Below are 24059 nucleotides of genomic sequence, written 5' to 3'. Positions count from 1 at the left end.
GAGAGATTGGCCCCATTTCATTCATTCTCATTACTAAATAACAAATCTGGATTAGCTGAGATAATATGTATCTAAAAATAGTCTTCTAGACTCAAGGGCTTAGGTTCTGTCTCATGTCTAGGGTCTCCCACAAAGAGTGCAGTAGAAGGAGAATTAATGTAAAATATGAGTCAGGAATGAAACAGAAATTAATTTCCTTTCCACAAAAGACACAAGAGAGTCACAGCATGCATTGACAAGCCTTAAGCAATCAGTTCTATAACTCCTGTTATAATTTACCAGGAGGCTGAGTCATAAATACCAGGAAATGAAGCAATTTTAGGGACTACTGAATAGGCATCCCACATTTCACCTTGGCTTGGCACTGTTCCCCTCACAATAGCTCTCTTCTGGCAAGCCCAACCAGGGATGGAGTTCATCTTCCTGGTGGTACTCACCTTCTCTAAGAAATTCTAGAATAGTTGTCAGGGTCTCCCCTCCATGCTATCATTCAGCAACGATTGAAGGTTTCAGGATCACCGAAACTCTTGAACTTAAAAGGGTGTGTCTAAAGCTGAACACATCTATCTCAGGATTTAGGCTCATTCACCTAAAATGAGGAAACAGAGAAAAGACATACCAAAATTCAGAATCAGGATGAGGTAGGCAGGACGTGGGCCTTTAGCTACCATGTATATACTCATGGCCACGTGGTTGCCAGAGTAACAGATAAGTTGAATTGCCTTTCTCTCACCCATCAAAAGAAGCAACTTGACTCATAGTTGAGGAGAAGAAAAGAGACCCAGAGGAAAGATACTCCCCCTTTTAAATGCTACTAAGTCAGCAGCACTTCCTGCTCAGTGGCCAACAAGAGGGTTATTTTGGCATCTTCGAGGCAGAGGAGCACTTAATTAGACATAACTGACAGGAAGCAGCCAGGCAAGAAGTTTTTGTCATTCTAAAAGCACCCAGGTTCTGAGCCAGCACACCTGGCCAGAATTTAAAAGGGCAGCTTTACAATATGTCCTTTTCAAACCCCAGCTAAAAATGCAAGGTTTTTTGTAATCCTTAAAGGAGTATCAAAATCATCACCATCACAGTCATCTTTACCTTCATCATCACCTTCATAAAAAAATCATCAAGCAAATTAAATAATAGTATTTGGGGTTTTTTTTGGGGGGGGAGGCAATTGGGATTAAGTGACTTGCCCAGGGTCACACGGCTTTGTGTCAAGTGTCTGAGGACAATAATGGAGTTTTAAAATCACATCAAGCTAATTACTTTATGCCTTTCCATCATTTTTTTTTCCAATAATGGAATTAGCTTACTCCTTACCTAAGTAAATGGTCATGTACTCAGTAATGAAAATCACTAGACTTGGAGCAAGAGATCTGGATTTCAATCCTTCCTCTCTGACAAGCTAGCATCATGTCTTTGGGCAAGTCACTTTTCTTCAATGAGCCTCAGTTTCCTCAGTTATAAAGTGGAGAATAACTCCTACCCTGTCCATATCTCATACAACATAGAGGCATGTCCATTTTGTTAACTCTCTGGGACTAACCATGACAGGAAGCAGGGCATTGTAGCTAAAGATCTGAGGCCTCAATGCCTGGAAACATAGGTTCAAATCCTGCCTGTGACATATACTGGCTCTGTGACCTTGGGCAAATCACTTAGCCTCTCACTGTTCAAAGCAACTCTATAGGACTCTAAGGTGCCAACCTGCACTAGCACAAGGAGTTTCTTTACCTGGGTATTCCCTATGGCAGTGAAATAACAAGTCCAGTATTTATCCTATCCTTAAGACACAAAACAAAAAGTAAGAGGTTATCTGGTCTGGGTCCACACTAGTGAAACTTTGAAGAGAAGTGATGTGAAGAAATGAATTTACTGAAGCTGCCAGTTTTCTTGGACACTGGTTATTATCTGGTGGCCTGTCCAGATTCCAGCTTGGCTGGTTGACTGGTTAAATTTGAAGTGGGTTTGTTTGGGTAGACACAGTCTGAATTGGAAGGAGGAGAAAGAAGCAAGTTCAACTGAACATTTATTAAGCATTTGCTCTGTCTCATGGGCAGCTAGGTGGCACAGTGGATAGCATGCCCAGCCTGGAGTCAGGAAGACCTGAATTCAAATTTGCCCTCAGCTGGGTGACCCTAGGCAAGTCATTTAATTGTGTTTCCCTCAGTTTCCTCATCTATAAAATGAGTTGGAGAAATAAATGGCAAACCACTCCAAGGTCTCTGCCAAGAAAACCCCAAAAGGGATCACAAAGAGTCAGACGCAACTGAAAAAATGACTAAGCAACAAAAATGTTCCAGGCACTGTGGTCGTTACTGAGCACTCAAAGACAAAAATGAGATCATTTCTGCTCTCAAAAAGCTTAAATTCTCTTAGAGATTTTCAAGTATGGAAGATACAAGTACCCAAGAAAACACAAAATATATATGAAGAAATTTCAAGAGGGAGAAAGGACCTGAGGAAATGCCTCAAGTTGTGTGTTGTTGGTTGTACCTAAGTAATGCTTCAAAATCTGGAGCATGGAGAAATCTAGCCATGAACTGACTTGGAGTCGACCCTCCTGGACTTGTTTCATTAAGTTTTTCAATCTGGCTTAAGTACTTTCTCTTTTGGCAGGTATTTTAAGACTACAAATATCTCAAACTGATAAATGGATCTGTGTCTGAAATATTATTATTTCTCTTTTTTTAAATTATCGATTTTTCCTCCGTGTATTAAGCTACAAAACATTGCCTCCTGTTTTCTTTTTTACTGGCGCTGCCTCAACTCGAGAGAGCAGCCTTCCATGGAATTACTTCCTATAACATCTGAACCTAGTTATTTCTACCTTGTTTTTCTTCAAGCTCTCTCAAGGGCTGAGTAGCAATTTTGATCTTGGAAATGGCCAGGAGCAAAAAGTGGTGACGTAGCCTGATACTTAGAGGTCCAAGGCCACAGGGAGTGAGGAAAAACTCTTTTTTGACATCAGAAAATCAGAAACATGTCAGTCTTCCTGATCAAAACCAGTGGGGCAGTGGAGAAAGCACTCTTGGCTCTTCTTGATAAATGCTCGTTCATGTGTGTATGACCTAAAAGAAAACAGAATGACACTAAAGCAGTGGGGTGCTTATGGAAAGTGTGATGGATGTAAAGTTGGGGATATATATATATATATATATATATATATATATATATATATATATAGAGAGAGAGAGAGAGAGAGAGAGAGAGAGAGAGAGAGAGAGAAGAGAGAGAGAGTTTGGTAAACAAATTCTGTTTTGCTTGGTTTTGGGTTTGTTTGTTTTTTGTGGGGCAATGAGGGTTAAGTGACTTGCCCAGGGTCACACAGCTAATAAGTGTCAAGTGTCTGAGGTCGGATTTGAACTCAGGTCCTCCTGAATCCAGGGCCAGTGCTTTATCCACTGTGCCATCTAGCTGCCCCCCCCCAACAAATTCTGAAAGAGGTATCCAAGTAGAATGTAAACTCTTTGAGAACAGAGACTGATTTTCATTTTGCTTTTATATTCTCAGTACCCAGCATGCTAAGAGATGGGCAATGATCCATCAATAATCATCTCTCCAAAAAAAAGTATATGTTACATTCTTGACATTTTCCCATAACTTTCTTTCTGGTTTTCTTTTGTTGTTGTTGTTGTTAAAGTGAGGCAATTGGGGTTAAGTGACTTGCCCAGGGTCACACAGCTAGTAATTGTTAAGTGTCTGAGATCGGATTTGAACTCCTGAATCCAGGGCTGATGCTCTCTCCACTGCGCCACCTAGCTGCCCCTTCCCATAACTTTCTTAAGTCCAAAAATCAACAAAAGTATAAACCAAGCCCACATTTGCAGGATTTACTCATTTCCAAGGTGTAAATGCTCACAATAAAAATGTACCAATCAGCTCCTTGTGAGTTAGCTCCAATCACGCCACTGGCGAGGGAGTGATGCAGAGAAATGGGTTTTAACCTGTGATTTTATCAGTGTCAGGGATTCCTGGTTTGGAAATTCTCTCTATCAATTCATTTATAATTTGTAGATTGAGAGAATTTCCTGGGGAAATAAGATTTGCCAATGGTCATAATACCTGGAATGGGTCAAAGGTAAGATTTGAATTCAGGTCTTTGTGATTCCACAGTTGGTCTCCTAGGAACAATGCCATACTGCTTCTCACTTTATACATAGTAGTTATTCATTTTAATTAAACCATATTTACACTATCCCCAATTAAATGGTATTGCTTGTGTATATGTACACATATACAAGTTTTATACATGTATACGTATATGTGTGTGTGTGTGTATACACACACACACACATACATACATACATGGATGGATACACACCTCTATGTACATGTGTCTGCTGATAGAATGTTCTAAGTTCCTTGAAGGCAGGGACTGTTTCATTCATAGGAACTAGCACAGTGTCCTACTCACAAATGTATGTTGAATTTTATTCAATTAAGTTACTCCTCACAGCGACAGTACGATATTAAACACAGTCTTTATACTTCCTTCTGCTTCTTCCTCCTTTTCTTCCTCCCACTCCCCCCGGGAAATGGATCAATCAATAAACAAGCATTTCTGAAGCACCTACTATGGGTCAGGCAGTGTGCCAGGTGATGAGGACACAAAGATCAAAACAGAACAGCCTTGCCTTCAAAGGGCTTACATTCTAAATTTCCACAGTCTCATTCCGTTTTTCCCTTCTCTTTGTTTCAGGTGTCTGACAGATGTGACTACGTCTTTGTCAATGGAAAAGAAATGAAGGGCAAAGTGAATGTTGTGGTGAGGTTCACCTACCAGCACCTGAGCAGCCCCCTGGAGATGACTGTGTGGGTGCCCCGGCTCCCACTCCAGATTGAGATCTCTGACACAGAACTCAACCAGATCAAGGGCTGGAGGGTGCCCATTGTCTCAAATAAGAGGTAGGTTTTACCAGACTATATCCCCTCTATATGTACTCATGCACAGACATGTGGGCAAGCATAAGTGCATGCACACACACACACACACACAGATATGGTACCATAGAAAGAATGCTGATTTTTGACTCAGAGGACCTGGATTCAAATCTCTACCACTTACTTATATTTATGGACAAGGAAACATGACATAGTAGAGAGAGTCCTGGGTTTGAATGCTTCCTCAGGTGCTTAACTAGTTGTGTGGTCATGGGACAACTTAAACCTCTCTGAACCTCAGTCTCATCTTCGAAATGGGAATAATAATACCTGTAGTGACTACACCACAAGTTTATTTAGAGACTTTGTTGAGATAGTTTTAAAGTGTTTTGTAAACTTTAAAGTACCATCTGAATGTCAGTTATTATGATCATCTAGGTCACCTTGGGTCAGTCAGTTATTATCTCCTGACTTGAATTTCCTCATCTATAAAATGAAGGGATTGGACCAGAGGGCATCTTAGGTCCCTTCCGACTCTAAATCTGTATCTTCATACGTGGTTCTCAATCTCCCATCTCCATACCTTTGCATAGGCTTTCCCCCATGCCTGGAATGCATCCCCTCCTTACCTCAGTCCCTTAGAATTCCTAATTTTCTTCAAAACTCAGTTCAAAGGTGACCTTCTATGTGAGGCCATTTTGCACCCCACTGCCAAGTATCAGTGCCCCCCCCAATTACCTTGTGTTTATTCTGTACATTTTGTTCATATGTGTATATGTATAGACTATAAACTCACTGAATACAGGAACTGTTTCATTTTTTGTTTTGAACCCCCATCACCTAACACAGTACCTGACACATAGTAGGTACTTAATTGATGCTTGTTGATTGAATAGTCAGTTGATTATTTGATCCTGTGATCATATGAGCTAAGCAATTTCTCCAACACTGATTGAATCACAAATTCTGAGTACAGTCATCTGGTCTTGATATAATTCCATAGAAAAATTGAAAGGCAATCATCTATCCACACCAGTTAGGGAACTTTGAGGGTGCTCAATAAGGAAGGGGTAGAATGTAATGAGGACCACCATCTTAACCACCAAAAACTTTCCACTACAGTAACTGATAGAAAAGGATGCCTTTATCTGGGTAATATAAAGAGAGCTGTGTAAACCCAATCTCACCTTCGAGGAATTTACTATTGAAAAGATACCCAGGATCAAAGTCTTTAAAGGGACTTTGGAGGTAATCTAGTCCAACTCCCTAATTTCATAGAGAAGGAAACTGAGGCCAAGAGAGGAAATGACTTGCCCCCGGTCATAGAGATAGTAAGTAATAGAGTCAGGATGATAACGTGTAGCTTTAGACTCTAAATTCAGTGTTCTTTCTTTCAGATATCTTCTAGTGAGGACTGGTGTATAAAAGACAGAGACAGATCCAGATAACACAATATAAACTTTATCTTAACAACACAAAGCATAGAGACAACCAGATGGCACAGTGAATAGAGTGCTGTGCTTGGAGTCAGGAAGACATGAGTTCAAATCCAGGCTCAGACATTTACTAACTGTGTTACCTTGGACAAATCCTTTAACCTCTGTTTGCCTTAGTTTCCTTGTCTGTAAAAAAGGATATAATAATAATAATAATACCTACATCTCAGGATTGTTGAGCATCAAATGAGATAATCATTGAAAAGTGTTTAATAAGTGCTACATAAATGTTGCAATTGTTATCATCATCATTATTAATCTTCTCTGCAATTTATAGTTTTAGTAAGCTTCCTGGATCACTAAGGTTACAAAGCCAATATGTGTTAAAGGCCAGACTTGAACCCAGGTCTTTCAGACACTATCTGCAAAGCCACATGTAATTCTCAAGTGACTCAGTGGGTCAAAGACTTCATTTGTAGTATAACAAGGAGAAATTAGATGAGCCAGGGATTCTTAAGCTAGGCACCATGGAACACCCCTCCCCAAGAGTTCCATGGATTTTAATGGAGGGAAGAGAATTACATTTTTATTTTCTAACTGAAATTTTAAAATTCCCTTTAATTATGAATTTAAAAAAATATTCCAAGGATCCCATAAATTTCACTAGCCTGCCAAAGAGGCACATGACACCAAAAAGGTTAAGAACCACTAGGCTAGATGATAATATAACATCCACATCCATATGGAACTTTGAGATTTATGAAATGCCTTATGACTGTTATCTCACTTGATCCTCCCAACCACCCCACAAGGTCAATGCTGTTGTTAACCCATTTTAGAGATGTGGAAACTGATATCCAAAGAGGCTTTCTAGCTTACCAAAAGGTCACACTGTACCTAAGGGCTTGAGGTGAGATTTGAAATCTGATCTCACTGACTCCAAGGACCACACTAACTACTATAACAAGCTTCTTCTCTAGTTGTCCTCTGAGATCCCATCCAGCTTGCAATCTATCAATCAGTCAATCAACAAGCATTATTTATTAAGGACCTACTAAGTGTCAGTCACTGTGTGAATCCCACAGTCCTAGGGATTCAAGTACAAAGAATGAAACAATCCGTATTCACAGTCAGCTTACATCATAAGCCTTTGGTGATTTAGGGGGATGTCCACCCCACGCATGTGAAGACTTCCCTCTGTGGAATGGATGGGTGAGAACATTTTGGTCCAATATCTGTGAAAGTGGCTGGAGCAGACTCTGAGGAGTTCTTAGAGCATGGTCAGACATTGAAGACACGAAGGGCATCCATTTCAGGCCATCACCAGTCATCTTTGACTTTTGCCTAGCCACTGGATGTTAATGATTTTGTAAGAGAGTGAAACTGGAAACTTTGTGTAACTCTGCCTCACTTAAATCCATTTCACAGGGGGGGTCAAGACATCACCCCCATGATGTCACTGATCCTTTTTGAAACAGGGATAAACAACGAAGTGAATAAATGCAAATATATACATAGTAGTTAAATACAAGATAGTTTGGAAGGGAGGGTACTAACAGTCAGAGGGATCAGGAAAGACTTCAAGCAGAAAGTCTCTTGAGCTGAGATAAATTCCATAAGACAGAGATAAGAAGGGACTCATCATATAAAGATGAAGAATATGTTTTGTGCATAAGTACACTTTAGCAAAGGAAGAAGGATGACTTCTCAGTAAGAGAATAAAGTGGCAGATGCCTCTTGAATAAAGTGGCAGATGCCTCTTTCCCTTGGGATAGATGGACTACTACCTAATAGGGGTTTGTGGCTTTGATTGGGAGATGGGGACAGAGGAGAGGTTGCTACCACCACTGAAAAGGGTAAAAAGTGCTGTTTCCATACATCAGTCTGTGTCAAGAAGAGAAGAGTTATTGAGGTAGGTAGCAGTCCTATGGTCCAGTCCAGATGTTGTAACTGCTGCACAGTCCAGATGATTAAAACAGCCAGCTTGTGGGAATGAGATGCTGTGGTGGAGATGGGGATGTAAACAACCATGGTGAGGATTTGGGGAGAGCCTGTCTTCAGGTCTACTAGAGTGTAACGATTGGAATGATGCCACCTGCTGGAGAGCTACTGTAGGGAAGCTCTGCCATGAGGAGAAGGCATCTGAGGGCAAGCCATGTGGCCAGTTCCTTGGTGTCAGGAAGTGACATTTGCTCGTGTGTGCTGTCTATCAAAGCTACCAGCCAATCAACTTGAGAAGCCTCTCATTTCTGGGAGGAGGACATGAAGTAGGAAGCAGATGCTGGTGGAGGGGTTCTTCCTCTTTTGGTTCCTGACCTTGCCATGGTGGGTCAGATGATGGGGGTCTCTTAGAAATAGTTAGATTTTTACCTTTCTCTCTGATCCTAATGCTCTTTAACAAATACTTAATCACTTAAATAAATATTCTTGCTAGAGCTTATAATTTATTGGTGGCTACTCATTAGATTTTAGATAGTATAGCTAGAATTTTAGCCCCTTGCAAGAGGAAACAGAAACTCTAAAGAGGAATCAAGGAGAGGAACTGATCCAGATGCCACAGTAGGCAGACCAGCTTCATCATTTTGAGGTGTCCTATAGGAAATGGGACAAGGACATACAAACACTGACTCAATAGAACACGGGTTTGCCTGACCTTCTCAGGAGGGGGCCTCTGCCCCTGAATGAAGCCTACATCCTTCTGGCTCTAGCATCCTGAGAATGCCGTATGGCAGAGACTTCCATGGAGTGTGGATCCCAACCTGTCTGCTTGGCAGGGCTGCAGTGATTGGCATAAGGAAGAGAAGTAGGAGAGAGAAGTCGGGCAGTTTGGCATGCCATTATACCTGGGTCTGTTCCTGCTACTGACTAGCTGTGTGACCCTGGGCAACTGCTTTTATCTCTCTGTACCTCAACTTCCTCTTTTGTAAAAATAAGGGGGTTGGATTCAACAACCCTTAAAGTCCCAAATAGCTCTAGAATTGTGATTCTATAGTTTGACATGAAGCCAGAAAGATCTGAGTTGGAATTTTGCTTCATATATTTATTAGATGTGTGACCCTGGGCAAGTCACTTAACAGCTTCTGAATCACAGTAAAATGGGTGAAATCATTGCATCACTTTTATAGGTCGATTATGAATTACAAATGTGAAAATATGTAAAAATAATTTTGCAATTTGTGAAGTACTTTGTAAATATCTGCAATTTGTTATGATGATAATGATTTTTACATCTTAAAATAATAATAATAGCCAAAAATTATGGTACTTTATATATAAAAAGTATGTAATAATTTTTTAAATTTCATTTTACATATATATGTATACATCACATATGTTCTACATTATATAGTATAGTATACATCATATATATGTGTGTGTATATATGTATATATATGTATACATATATACATATACACACACACACACACATTACAGTTAATACATTATAGATAATATTGAACTCAGGTCCCTTTGACTCCAGGGCCAGCACTCTATCCACTGCACCACCTAGCTGCCCCTATCTCATCTCAGACACTTCCTAGCTGTGTGACCCTAAGCAAGTCACTTAACCCCAATTGCCTTAAAGATCCAGGGCCATCTCCAGATGTCCTCATGTATATCCTGCCACTGGACCCAAATGGCTCTGGAGGAGAGAATGAGATTGGTGACTTTGCACAACCCTCCCTTGCTTAAATCCAATTCAGTGCAAGTCATGACATCATGTCCCGATGTCATGGTCCTCTTCAGGAATGAAGGACAAACAACAACAACACGTAACATAACATAACATAACATAACATAATATAATAAATATAATGCAATGCAATATGATACAATACAATACAACATAACACAATACAACACAATATAATATAAATATAAAATAAATAAACATTATGTATCATATTTTATATATAATGTATTAACTTATCTTTGTTCATATAATTTCCTTTCTAGTAAACTGTAGACTCCTTGAGGGAAGAGATTGTTTCACTTCTGTCTTTGTATCCCTGGGCTCAGATGGGGTCAGCTGGATGAATAAATGCTCTTTCATTGATTGGCTATTGATAGTGTGATCATTACTCTCACACAGAACCCGCCTCCCCCACCCCATTCCTTGAGGTCTTAAGGTGCCTGAGACTAGCGGTGTCAAACTCAAATAAAAATGGATCCCTGTGAGCCATAGATTACCCTGGAAACCTCAAATTAACATCATGTTGTATTTCTATTTATTTGGTTAATTTCTCAATTACGTTTTAATCTGTTTCTATTTAGGAGTCTTGCTGACTGGCTTGAAGCAGCAGGCCATGAGCCTGACACCTCTGCCTTAGACTCTAGAATTCCTAATGACTTTTTGGTTGTTACCTGAAAGCAATCAACTTTTCAGCACCTTAAGGCTCTCTGGAGATAGAATTTTTTAAAAAAAGGCAAACAGTCCCTTTTCCTCAAGAAGCTTAGATTCTATGAGTATAGAGGAAAGTAATGGCACTTGTTCTTGTCTCCTCTGCCAGACCAGTCCGAGACAGTGAAGATGAGGAAGAGGATGAGAGGCGGGGCAAAGGCTGCACCCTCCAGTACCAGCATGCCATGGTTCGAGTCCTTACTCAGTTTGTGGCTGAGGCTTCTGAGTCTGGAGGGCAGCTGGCCCATCTGCTGGGCTCTGACTGGCAAGTGGACATCACGGATTTGGTAAACAATTTCATGCAGGTGGAAGAGCCGAGGATAGCCAAGCTACAAGGAGGTCAGGTTCTGATTGGACAAGAGCTTGGAATGACCACCATTCAGGTAAGGAAGTTCAGAGAGCTGAAATCCCAGCTCTCTCTGCATCTGCCCTGCCCCTTCAAGGGGCTTTGCTCAAAGGTGAGAATTCAGCTCTAGGTGAGTGAGGCTCTAGGGCTAAAAAGGAGGCCATCTCTTTCCCTGTACCCTTGTGAAGGAAGTTTTTGAAAAAGTTGAGAAGAACCTGGGGACAGCTAGGTGGAGCAGTGGATAAAACGCTGACCCTGGATTCAGGAGGACCTGAATTCAAATCCGGTCTCAGACATTTGACACTTACTAGCTGTGTGACCCTCGACAAGTCACTTAACTCTCATTGCCCCGCCAAAAAAAAAAAAAATTGAAGAGACCTGGGCTTAAATCACACTTCTTACACTAGCCATGTGATCATGGGAAAGTCACTGGCTCTCTCTGAGTCTTAAGGTACTATCAAGGTATATATGGGTTGTACTCTTAAAGGGAGTACCTCACATTGCCAAAACCATATGTCCTTGACATGGCTATGGACTCACTCATGAAATGAATGAGAAACCATGAGAGACAGCATTCCTGGGTAATGAATAATCAATTTGTTATTTAGGCCAGTCAGCAACCAATAAATTGATGGTCAGTGGTTTCTCTTAATAACCAAAGACACCTAAAAGGAGACCCTGAGAGCTTTAAATACCTTTCTAAAAGGGAATATCCCTGACAAGTGAAAATCAACTCTGAGATGGAAGATATATGAGAGGTTATCAATTTCTTGAGACAATTAGCCACGCTGTCCTGCTCTCATCTTGGGCATGATCTGTCCCCTTGTACTCCACATTATCCCGTGTCATCCTCTCCTTAATATCCCTTCATTTCAATAATCATTCATCAAACTGGAGCCATGTGCAGTGGACTATGCCAAGTGCAGGGAGAGAAACCAAAACTAGCTTAAATAGGGCACCTGCCCTCACAGACCTTCCAATTTGAAAAGAGGATACAGCAAATACACAGATAATTCAACTTTAATGAATTTGTTAATCCCTCCTATAATGCCAATTGCAATCTATCAATGCCTACCTATTATGTGCAACTCTCATCTGTCTCCTCTGATAAATCTGTGTGGGACTTACATGCCCAGGGTTCTTTCTATCCCTTGATATTGCATGGATACCAAGGGAAAACAATAATTATATCTCTGGAGTCTATCTTTTTATTTTGGTCATGAACCTCTTAGATGATGAACCACTAGGTGGCGCCATAATGCATAGAGTGCTGGGCCTGGAGTCAGGAAGACTCATCTTCCTGAGTTCCGCTCTGGCCTCAGACACTTACTAACTGTGTGACCCTGGGCAAGTCACTTAACCCTATGTGCCTCAGTTTCCTCATGTGTAAAATGAGCTGGAGAGGGAAAGGGTAAACCACTCCAGTATCTCTGCCAAGCAACCCCCAAATGGAGTCACAAAGAGTCAGACGTGACTGAAAATGACTGAACAACAGCAATTCTTAGCTGACATCCTGGCCAGTTCCTTGTTTATGATGTATTACCTGCTGCTCCTGTACACCATGAATCTCTCCTTTGTCCTTTGGGTGATTCTCAATATCAGTTCTTCAAACTGTAGTGTGTAATGGCTTTTAGACAAAAGAACATCACATGAAGAATATCAGTGTTAAAGAATGTTTCTAAAAACAAAGATGGGGGCAGCTAGGTGGTGCAGGATAGAGCACTGGCCCTGGATTCAGGAGGACCTGAGTTCAAGTCCAGCCTCAGACACTTAACACTTACTAGCTGTGTGACCCTGGGCAAGTCACTTAACCCTCACTGCCCCGCAAAAAAAAACAAAAAATAAAACAAAGATGAACCTTCATTCTAAGTAGAAGCTTAGAGTCATTTATAGGAGCTACATAATTTCCCAAAGTTTATACATCCCCATCTCCTGCCCTCTTTCAATTCTGGACGTATTTTGTTGACCATTTGTCCACAAGTAAATGTCATGTAAAATAATACACAAGTGAACCTCAGCCTTAGAAAGAGTTTAAGCTCAGCTCCAAACTGAATCCTTCCAGAATTAAGACAAGCAAAGCATCAAGGCTGTTAATATATTTCTCTTTGGAAAGACTTTACATCACTAAAGAGAGGGAAGTCTAGTGGCAGAGCACCACTCCATGGTGGGGCATGGAATACTATTTTTTTTTTATTGAAATGCTTGTCCTAAAATGGACTCTTGGATATGGGCATTTCAGGGCAACATGGCATGATGGATAGAGCCAAAAATACTGAATTCAAATCCTACCTTGGAGACTTGCTAACTGTGCAACCGGTTTCCTCATCTGTAAAAATGAGGAGATTGTTTTTGAGTTTTGCTCATATCTTTTCCAACTCTAAATCTAAGGCCATATGATTCTCCAAATGAAAAAAAAATGGAGTAGAGATTTTGGAATAAGAGGACCTAGGTTTGTTTCTCAGCTACACCACTTGGTGGAGCCTAAGTCAATCATTTCCCCTCTCTGAACCTCAGTTTCCTCAGGTGTAAAATGGGATTAATTTCATTTATATTACTCACCTCACAGAGTTATTGTGAGGAAAAATTAGAAAAATGTATTTTAAGCATTTTACAAATGGAAAAGCACTATCTAAATGGCAACTACTGCTATCATTGAGAGAGAGCATGATGAAGCAATAAAGAGCTGATCTGGAAGTCAGGAAGACCTGAGTTCAAATCTTACCTTTGATACATACTGTCTGGGGGACCATGGCCAAGTCATTTAGCATCCATGTGCTCTGGCAGCTTTTTATGACTACAAGTCACAGAAAAGGTGCTGATTCACATTAGCAGAGGGAATTTCCTCACACCAATGAAACTATTTGTCCAGTAAAAATATCAAGATGAAGATGATGATCGTTATGATTGGAAACAAGAGCCCCAAGTGATAAGAGGGTGGATGAAGACAATCCAAGTGGGATGTTTGCCACTTGAGCAAAAAGGAGTCTTGTATAGTTTGTAAATGGGAGAGATCAATCAACCTTCTAAGCAGTAAGAATTAATGGAAGTACCTACTGTGCATCAGGCATTGTACTAAATGTTGAGAAGACAGTTAAAAACAAAAATGGTTCCTACCTTCAATGAGCTTACATTCTATCAGAAAAGACAGCAAATAAATACATACTTGGGATTTTAGGAAGGGTCTAGTAAGGGAAAGGGGCTATGACTCCCAACCAGTAAATCTCATTCCTGGGTATTTTACCATCACAGTACTTCACAGAGTCACGGAACGTCACCTTGGGACTCTAGTTGGGACTCTAGTCCAAACTGTACTCAAAACCATAACACCCCATACTTGACAAATATTCCATCCAGCCTTGACTTAAAGATTTCCAAAGCAACCTATTCTACTTTGGGACATCTCTTAATTATATAAGGAAGTTGTCCCTGAAATGGAAACTATATTTGACTCTTGGCAATTCCTGCCCATTGCATTCTTCCCTTACTCATCACTCTACATGACAACCCATCTTTCCCATTAGTGTTCTGGGCTAGACATTCCCTTTTCCTTAACCAATCTTCACGTGGTAATGTTCTTGTCTATTCACCTCTTAACGCTCGAGCTTAATCAGCATCTTTCTTAAAATATGAAGCCTAAAATTGACCATGTCATTATATACTTATTATTCCAATTTTTAATTCCCATCTCAATTATAGCTTCTAACTACCAAGGTTCGTTCTCTCTCTCTCTCTCTCTCTCTCTCTCTCTCTCTCTCTCTCTCTCTCTCTCTCTCTCTCTCTCTCTCTCTCTTTCACTGGGCAATGAGGGTTAAATGACTTCCCCAGGGTCACACTGCTAGTAAGTGAGTGTCAAGTGTCTGATGCCAGATTTGAACTCAGGTCCTCCTGAATCCAGGGCCAGTGCTTTATCCACTGTACCACCTAGTCTGCCCCGTCATCTCATTTCTGATGATATAATGTATCTATATTACTTGCATGAATTTATCTCATTAATATAAACACTTCTTTCAGTGGGGTAGATCCATGTCCTCTCATCCTTTACAATTCCTACCCATGTTTTCCCCTGATTTCTTTACCCAAGTGTGTCCACCCAACTCCCTGGGAACCTTCCACTAGATCACTTGAGATGTTCTAGATACCAGTGAAATATGCAGAGATATCTATCAATTATCCTTTACTCTGGCTACATAACTGCTTCCCTTACCCACTTTCTTTTCCAGCCATATCTGGTAGCAGTAGTCCAGTGGTAAAATGTTCTGACCTGGGTTTGAATCCTATTCCTGCTACTAAATAACTGTGTAAATTTAAGCAATTCAAAATTCTAGGAACCTCTGTTTCTTCATCTGTAAAATCAGTTTGGACTAGATGAACCCTGAGTTTCCTTCTAGCTCTGGATCCATGATCTTCTCTGACATAATTCTTTCTTAATAATAGGTGACACCCTATTCCCTACTACTATTGCTCCATGCATGACCCATGATTTTCATTCATCAGATTCTGTGGCATTCCATGACTTGTACCCTCACTGGAAAAGTACTGATATTAAAAAGATGGCCCCTTCCCATCTCTTGTGACATAAATTTCAGAAATTTAGGATGCTTTTTATAGAGTATTCAGAGGTTTCTCAGTTTCTCAAATATATCCACTTTTCCACTAAAGGATACTGAGTCCAGTTTTTATCCTGTGCCAATTTTCCAAGCTAGGAGCAATGGCCCCTCTCCTCTGGCATTAAAAAATAAAACCATCCTTGGGTTGCCGCTAGAGAGTACTGTTAGTCTTCTGTGCCTAGGGCCATCAAGTGCTTCTTTCTCCTTATTGCTTCCTTGTTCCCTGGTGGCACAAGTCTTCTCATCTGCCATCACCTTAGAACACACAGCTCATCTCTCCCTGTCAAAGTCAGACATGGGAATTGATGAGGGTAGCTGGATGGGGCTATACAACTTTGGTGTCAAGGCTTAAGGAGTTTGAGGTCTCAAGGTGCAATTGAACATGTGTACTCATAAATCTCCCTGGCAGCTCTGAAAGGGGAATTCAGAGAGAGACAGATGTCCATGAGATTAAGCTCTCAGCAACAATTCAGTAGAACCCATTCAATCCAGAAAAGTCTCTAAAGAGTACTGTTTAACGCTAAACCTATTCCACTTACTTATTCAAGCTATGAGGGGAAAAACCCAACAACAACCCTCCCCAAATAGCTTTCCCTTCCCCCTCCCCCCCCCCAGCCCCATGAGTCTTTTTCTTGTGATGATAAAAATAATTATGAAACAAATTCTGGGTAAAGTATAACCAATGTTATCAATCATGACCAGTAAGAGATTGACCAAAATGGGTCCTTAATGTATCATAGTTCAAAGAGGCTACTTCTTCCAGTTTATACGCCTTTTAGACAAGAGGTGGTCCTTTAAAAATCAATCAAATCTAATTGGTTGACGTGATTATTGGGGGTGGTTTATATTAACATGAGGTTTGGGGATATGTTACCCAAATCCTGGTTATAGAAACTTCAGAGAAAGAATGGAGAAGCTATGCTATCCACACTGATCAAAGCACAATAGTTTGCACCTGGATGTGGTTTGGTGACAATTGAGAAAGTCCAATCTCATCAGTAGGGAAGTTAAAGTTAACTCAACCATTACTAAGAAGAGGAAGAAGCTCCCAATCTCCCCAAGATATGTGATTAATAATCTTTTCTCACACTCTAGGGCAACATCTATTTCATGTTGCTCATCATCTTAGTTCTCTTCTAAAGGCATAGTGGGATAGACATAAGATTCATAATTATAGGTGGTAAACAGGGACACTGAGATTGGGAAGGAGGGAAATCTTATAGTTAGGTGTTACAATAAATAGAGTGCTAAGCTTGGAATTAGCAAGATCTGAGTTCAGATCTTGCCTCAGATATTTACTAGCTATGGTGTGACTCTAGAAAAGTCATTTCAACTGAGCCTCAGTTTCTTCATCTGTAAAATGAGGATAATAATATCACCAAATTCCCAGGGTTGTTATGAGGATCAAATGAAATATATGTAAAGTACTTTGCAACCCTTAAAGCACTAGATAATGATTTTATGTTTTTAATAATAGTTTCTTAACAAAACATTATAAGTGGGGCAGCTAGATGGCGCAGTGGATAGAGCACTGGCCCTGGAGTCAAGAGGACCTGAGTTCAAATCTGGCCTCAGACACTTAACACTTCCTAGCTGTGTGACCCTGGGCAAGTCACTTAACCCCAATTTCCTCACTAAAACAAAAAATTATAAGTTATTAATATAGGTTGTTAAATAGTTGGCATTTTATTAGTATTAATTATTAATGTTATTATTTACATTCTTATTACAAGTACTTTAAGGACATAGAGCAGGCTTTAACCCAGCAATGAATAATATTTCTAAATATAAATAGAGCCTCTAGCTGGTATTCAAAGTAATAAATATGGGGGCAGCTAGGTGGTGCAGTGGATAGAGAACCAGCCCTGGATTCAGGAGGATCTGAGTTCAAATTTGACCTCAGACCCTTTTCACTTACTAGCTGTGTGACACTGGGCAAGTCACTTCACCCCATTGCCTCACTAAAAACAAACAAACAAACAAAACAAAAACCAAAGTAATAAATACTGAGTAACAGCTCCCATGATGGCCAAGTGGGAAGAAGGCAAGTTCAAATCCTAGCACTGCCATTTAGGATCTTGAGGTCATGGATTAATAGCTAGAAGGGAACTTTAGGAGCCCTTTCATTTTATAGATGAGGAACTGAGGGCCTGAAAAGTTTAATGACTTACCCAAGATCACATAATAAGGATCAAATGAGATAATAGTTGTAAGCAGCTAGGTGGTACATTAACTAACTAACGCTCTGATCCTAGAGTCAGGAAGCCCTACCCTCAGAAATGCAATGTGACCCTGGGCAAATCACTTCCTTTCACTTAGCCTCAGGGCTCCTCATCTGTAAAAGGAAAATAATAAAAAAAGAATAAAAGCACCTACATCACAGGATTTTTTGTGAGGCTCAAATGAGATAACATAGTACAGTGTTTTTCAAACCTTGAAGTACTTTAAAAATGTTAGATATTATTATTTAAATAAAATACTTTCCATTCTCTATCTATGTGTATTAAATATACATAAAATATATAATGTGTAAATATGTGGCTATATAAATGTTAGCTACTATGATTAGTAATAATGCCATCATTATTATGTGGCAAAATTCTAATATTTCTTCTAGAAGTAACTTGTGACTTAAACATTTCCCTCATAAGTTCCCTGGGGAATAGGTAGTACAAGTATTGCTATCCCCATTTTGCAGATGACGAAACTAAGGCTTATAGGGGTGAAGTAACTTTCCTGTGGTCACAGAGCTAATTAATAGAAGTCCGCACTAGAAAGCAGTCTCCAGGTGTGAGGTTTATAATTGCCCAATATGCAAGAAAAATCACTGAGGCAAAAGCACTTCATTAAAGGGTCCATGGTCTAATGAAGTGGACCTCAAATTTTCCTCCCAATCTGAGATTCCCCCTTCTTTCAGGACCTTATTTTTATAAGGTTTGATAGCAGATTTTATATTTGAATACCCTAGAGAGACTATAAAAAGCACAGAATCCCTTTGGCTGATATACCTTGTTTCAAGGGTCAGACCATCATCTCATACCATATACTAAAATATGGTCAAAATGGGTAAATGATTTACACAGAAAGGGTAATACCATAAGCACATTAACAGAGCATGGAATCGTTTATCTGTCATATTTGTGGGCAGAGGAAGAATTTAGGACCAAAGAATATATAGAGAGTAAAACAAAATGTAAAATAGATTGTTTTGATTATATACAATTAAAAAGTTTATACACAGACAAAACTGATGTAACCAAGATTATAAGGGAAGCAGAAAACTGGGAAGGAATTTTTGAAACAAGTATCTCTGATAAAGGCCTCATTTCTCAAATGTATAGAGAACTGCATCAAATTTATAAAAATATACATCATGGGGCAGGTAGGTGGCACAGTGGATAAAGCACTGGCCCTGGATTCAGGAGAGACCTGAGTTCAAATCTGGCCTCAGACGCTTGACACTTACTAGCTGTGTGACCCTGGGCAAGTCACTTAACCCCTGTTGCCCCACCCAAAAAAACCCATTCCTTTAAAATAAAAAAAAAAATACAAGTCATTCCCCAATTGATAAATGGTCAAAGGATATGAACAGGCAGTTTTCAGACAAAAGAAATCAAAGCTATCTATAATCATATGAAAAAATGCTCTAGATCACTATTAATCAGAGAAATGAAAATTAAAACAAGTATGAGATATCACCTCATACCTATCAGAGAAGCAAATATAACAAAAATGGAAAATACTGGATGTTGGAGGAGATATGGGAAACCTGGGATGCTAATCCACTGTTGGTGAAGTTATGAAAAGATCCAACCATTCTGGAGAGCAATTTGGAACTGTGCTCAAAGGGCTATAGAACATGCAGACCCTCTTATCCAGCAATACCACTCCACTGCTAGGTTTATATCCCAAAAACATCCCAAAAAAAGACCTATTTGTACAAAAATATTTATAGCAGCTCTTTTCATGAACTAAGAACTGGAAATCAAAGGAATGTGCATCAATTGGGGAATGGCTAAACAAGCTGTGGTATATGATAGTGATGGAATATTATTGTGTTATAAGAAATGACAAGCAGGAGTATTTCAGAAAGGCCTGGAAATACTTATATGAACTGATGTATAGTGAAGGGAGCAGAACCAAGAGAATATTGTACACAGAGACAGTAATAATGTTTGATGAAGAACTATGAATGACAACTATTCTCAACAATATAATGATCCCAAAATACAAACATACTATCTACCCCCAAAGAAAAAAACTGATATTGATGGAACACAGACTGAATCATGCTATTTTTAACTTTCTTTCATTTTTTCTTTTATTCAAGTTTTCTTATACAAAATGAATAATACGGTAATGTTTTACATAATCTTACATGTATGACCTATATCTGATTGCTTACTGCCTCAGGGAAGGGGGAGGGGAGGGAGGAAAGGAGGGATAAAAATTGGAACCCCAAACTATAAATAAAAATGTGTATTGCTTTTAAAATTATGCATCAGCAAAAAAAAAAAAGAAGATATATCAGCAGGGGAGTCTGGTTGGATCCAGCATGGGGTGTCTCCACTGACTAAGTGATTATAAGACCACTGCTTATGTGGACAAAAGAGAGTGATCCAAAGGTACAAAAATAAGTTGTAAAACTTTCCATGTCATTGAGTCATCTCCACCTCACTGGGCTTAGTCACCATGACAAGAACAAACAAGGGTAGAGGGCCTCTAATTGGCTTCCTTTGATTAAGCAAGTGAACTTATAGTTCACAGATCTGGGGCTTGATATACAGAACCCTACCCCTATGGAATCATTTCAAACTGATTAATACTGATTGGAATAGAGCAGGGGTCCAAATAAATTATTTCTCACATAGGAAATCCCATCCCTCTCTCCACTCTACTACCTAGTGATGAATGGAGAAGACATTTCCCTTTAATAATGCAACATCTCACAGAAGGTTGATTGACATTAACTCTGGTTCATGTGTTTTCTCTTTTTGTTTTTCTCATAAAGTGTTGCTTCTACAGGGATTGTTTCTCAGAGAGGAATATTTTTTTTAAATAATTCTAATGCTGATTTTTCTGTTCAGATCCTGTCCCCGCTGTCCGACGCCATCCTGGCTGAGAAGACAGTGACTGTGTTGGATGAGAAGGTGACAATCACTGACTCGGGGTTCAGCTGGTCACTGGGCTCTCCCTCTCCTTGCAGCTCAGCCCAGGAAGCAACAGAGCAATCTTTGCCACCTCCATTGCTCAGGAGCTACTGCAGACACCTAAGCAGGTACCAGGGCTCCCGGCCTGTCTGTGGGGCAACAACGCCAAGCTCCAGCCTGATTAGACCCACTCCACCCCTATTACCACGTGTGTTCAAGAGAGGGGTGTCAGAAAGGTTTAGGAGGAAATGAAGCTTGGATCAGGCCAAGCAATACCTTTTCCAAGCAATCCTCCAGGTAGCTGCCAAATGACTGTTCTAAGTCACAGATTAGACCATATTCGACCTCCTTGAAAATACTTTGCTGGAAAGGGGCAGCTAGGTGTCAAAGTGGATAAAGCATTGGCCTCAGATTCAGGAGGACTTCAGTTCAAATCTGGCCTTGACATTTGACACTTACTAGCTGTGTGACCCTGGGCAAGTCACTTAACCTTCATTGCCCCCGCCAAAAAAAAAAAAAAAATGCTGGAAACCAGGTCTTTGTAACAGTTCCCAGTCATTTTCAAATCATTGCACTATACCACCACCACCCCCTTTCAAGCTCCCCTTTTATTCCTTATCTTCTCCTACTAGAATGTAAGCTTATGGAGGGCAAAGATTGTCTTCCTCCCTTGTATTAGGGTTGCCAGTATTTAGCAGAGTTCCAGACACTTAGTAAGTGCTTAACAAATACTTTTCCATTCAGTCATTTATTCATCCATTCATTTGTCTTCAGTAACTCCTTATTGCCTCTAGGACAGAATTTCAAGTTAACAAGCATTATTAAGCACATCATTAAGCAATATTTATCAGAGCTGCCCTCAAGGGGCTCACAATCTAATGGGGAAAGCAACATGCAAACAACTATCTACATATTGTATGTACACATACATAGATACATGCATATTTACATTAAATATATATTAAATATGCATTTATATATATTTATAAACATATAAATCTGTACACACAGAGGGTATTCTAGAAAATGTTTAACAACAAACTATGAAAAAGATACATGCATGACAATTTCAAATTAAAATTGTATCAATACCTTCTTAAATCTAGACATCAACAAACAATAAATGAAGCCTTTATTTTACCATTTTTACAATTTCTGAACTATAATGCTCATGTTGAAAACTAAAATCATGAGTCAGTTTGAGCTGGCTCCAGCAATATTATACACACACACACACATATACACACATACACACACATATGTGTGGATAGCTGGGTATTATATATGTGTGAAAAACATGTATGTAACATATAGCAGGTCTTCATGTGTTTTTATAAATACACTTATATGCATGTACATGTGTGTAATGTGTATATGTTATAATTGTAATGTATACCCATATGTGCACATATTCACAACATGTATGTATAACTAAATTAGAGAGTGATCCTAGAAAGTCATCTTGCTTAAATTTCTCAGCCTATCATTTAAAAGCCCTTCCCAATCTAGTTGTAGCCTAACCTTCCATATGACTTCACATTCCTCCCTTCAGCACACTCTAGCCAGATTTGCCTACCAGCTCTTCCTCCAATGTGATAAGCCATTTCCTGTATAGAGGAGGGCTAACGCCATCACTTGGAATTCACTCCCTCCTCACCTCCACCTCTTAGAATATTTAACTTCCTTCAGTCTTCATCTCAGGAGCCTCCTGCATGAGATTTTGCCTCCTACAAAAAATTTTTCCTACTCCCCTAATTGTGGTGATCTTTTCCTCCTGAGATTACTCTACATATGTTGATCTATCCTGGTCCCACCCCCCAGCTCCCATCTGTAGAATGGAAGCTTCTTCAGAGCAAGATAGGTTTCATTGTTTTTGTTGTTGTTTTTGATAACTCAAGTGTCTAACCCAGTGTCTTTCACATAATAAATACTTGACTGACATTTACAAGATACTTTAAGCTTTTCAGAGCATTCTTCAGACACTAGTTCATTTGAGCCTGAATATGATTCTGTAAGGTAGGAGATATTACTATCCCATTTTTCAAATGAGGAAACTAAGGCTGAGAGTGATTAAGAGACTAATGAAGGGTCACACAGCTCACAAGCAGGATTTGAATCCAAGGCCTCTTGAGTATTGTTGAATGTAATAGACTGCTCAGGACCCTTCCTGCTTAAGATCCTACGATTCCCAATTGCCAGCCAGTTCTCTCCAGGCCTTCCCTGGGCACTCCCATCTGTCTTCCTCCAGGATCTAGCTAGTCTAAGCTTCCTGCTGCTATTCCTTCAGGAGGAGTGTCAGATTGTTGGAGGCTGAAGAGCATGAAACTCCTTCCCATTTTTGCTATGCCCACAGATAAACACTCTGTGCTCTCAGACCAGGTGTTTGCTAATCTTCCTTTGCTCTGGTTAAGCTTATTGGATTTTCAGGCAGTGACTGCCATTCAAAAAACCCTTGAGTGTCAATGATCCGAGCAACTGATCAGAATTCTTGCTGAGGGCCAGCCATAGTCCTCTAAGGGATCCAAGCTATAGATCCCAAGTGAGAAATAGAAAGTGGAGCTATATTTACTGGGTGATAAAAATCAGGTTTCTATTTCTTGTCTGGAAGAGTTAAGAAATTGATGTGCCTTGGCTAGAATCCAGGCCAGCATGCTAATCCATTCGTGAAATAAAGAACTAAGCATGCTACCTGGAAATTTCTTCCAGTGTTGGTTTTGATGGTATTTAGGCCCAGCATGTAACTTGGCTCTGACATTTCAGTTGCAAACAATCAAAAATGCATTTGGTGGTTAGAGCACTGACCCTGGAATCAGGAATACCTGGGTTCAAATCCGGCCTCAGACACTTAACACTTACTAGCTGTGTGACCCTGGGCAAGTCATTTAACCCCAATTGCCTCACTAAAAATAATGCATTTGAATCCTTTCTCTGATTTCTCTTAGAGCTCTAACTATGGTGGTGTGACAGGGGCTCTGCCCACCAGAGACACCCATGTTAAAGGGCACTTTGAACCCTTTAGCAGCATAGAAAGAACTATTATTTATTGTAGGTATAGAACTAGAAGAGAATTTAGAGGTCAATTACTCTAATTCCCCCCATTTTACCGATGAGGAAACTAAGGCCCTGAGAAATTAATTAACTAATCCTCTCCACTTCTTGGCTTTCCTGATGTCCTTCAAGTCCCACCTAAAACCCTACCTTCTGCAAGAAACCTTTCCCAATCTTCCATAAGACTCACAC

The 24059-nt window shown here is 39.9% G+C and overlaps 1 protein-coding gene across 1 annotated transcript in view; it reads left to right on the top strand.

Annotated features, from left to right (window-relative positions):
* TMEM132D (transmembrane protein 132D) overlaps positions 1–24059 on the top strand; it is a 960728-nt gene that overhangs the window by 930586 nt on the left and 6083 nt on the right. Inside the window, 4 exon segments of the mRNA XM_043979103.1 lie at positions 4697–4902; positions 10826–11099; positions 20757–20832; positions 20835–20947. Coding sequence (XP_043835038.1) covers positions 4697–4902; positions 10826–11099; positions 20757–20832; positions 20835–20947 — 669 coding nt within the window.

This window comes from Dromiciops gliroides, chromosome 1, assembly GCF_019393635.1.
Source record: "Dromiciops gliroides isolate mDroGli1 chromosome 1, mDroGli1.pri, whole genome shotgun sequence".
Taxonomy (NCBI): Eukaryota; Metazoa; Chordata; class Mammalia; order Microbiotheria; family Microbiotheriidae; genus Dromiciops; species Dromiciops gliroides.
The sequence above is the reverse complement of the archived record's forward strand: the minus strand, read 5'-3'. Positions and strand labels throughout refer to the sequence as shown.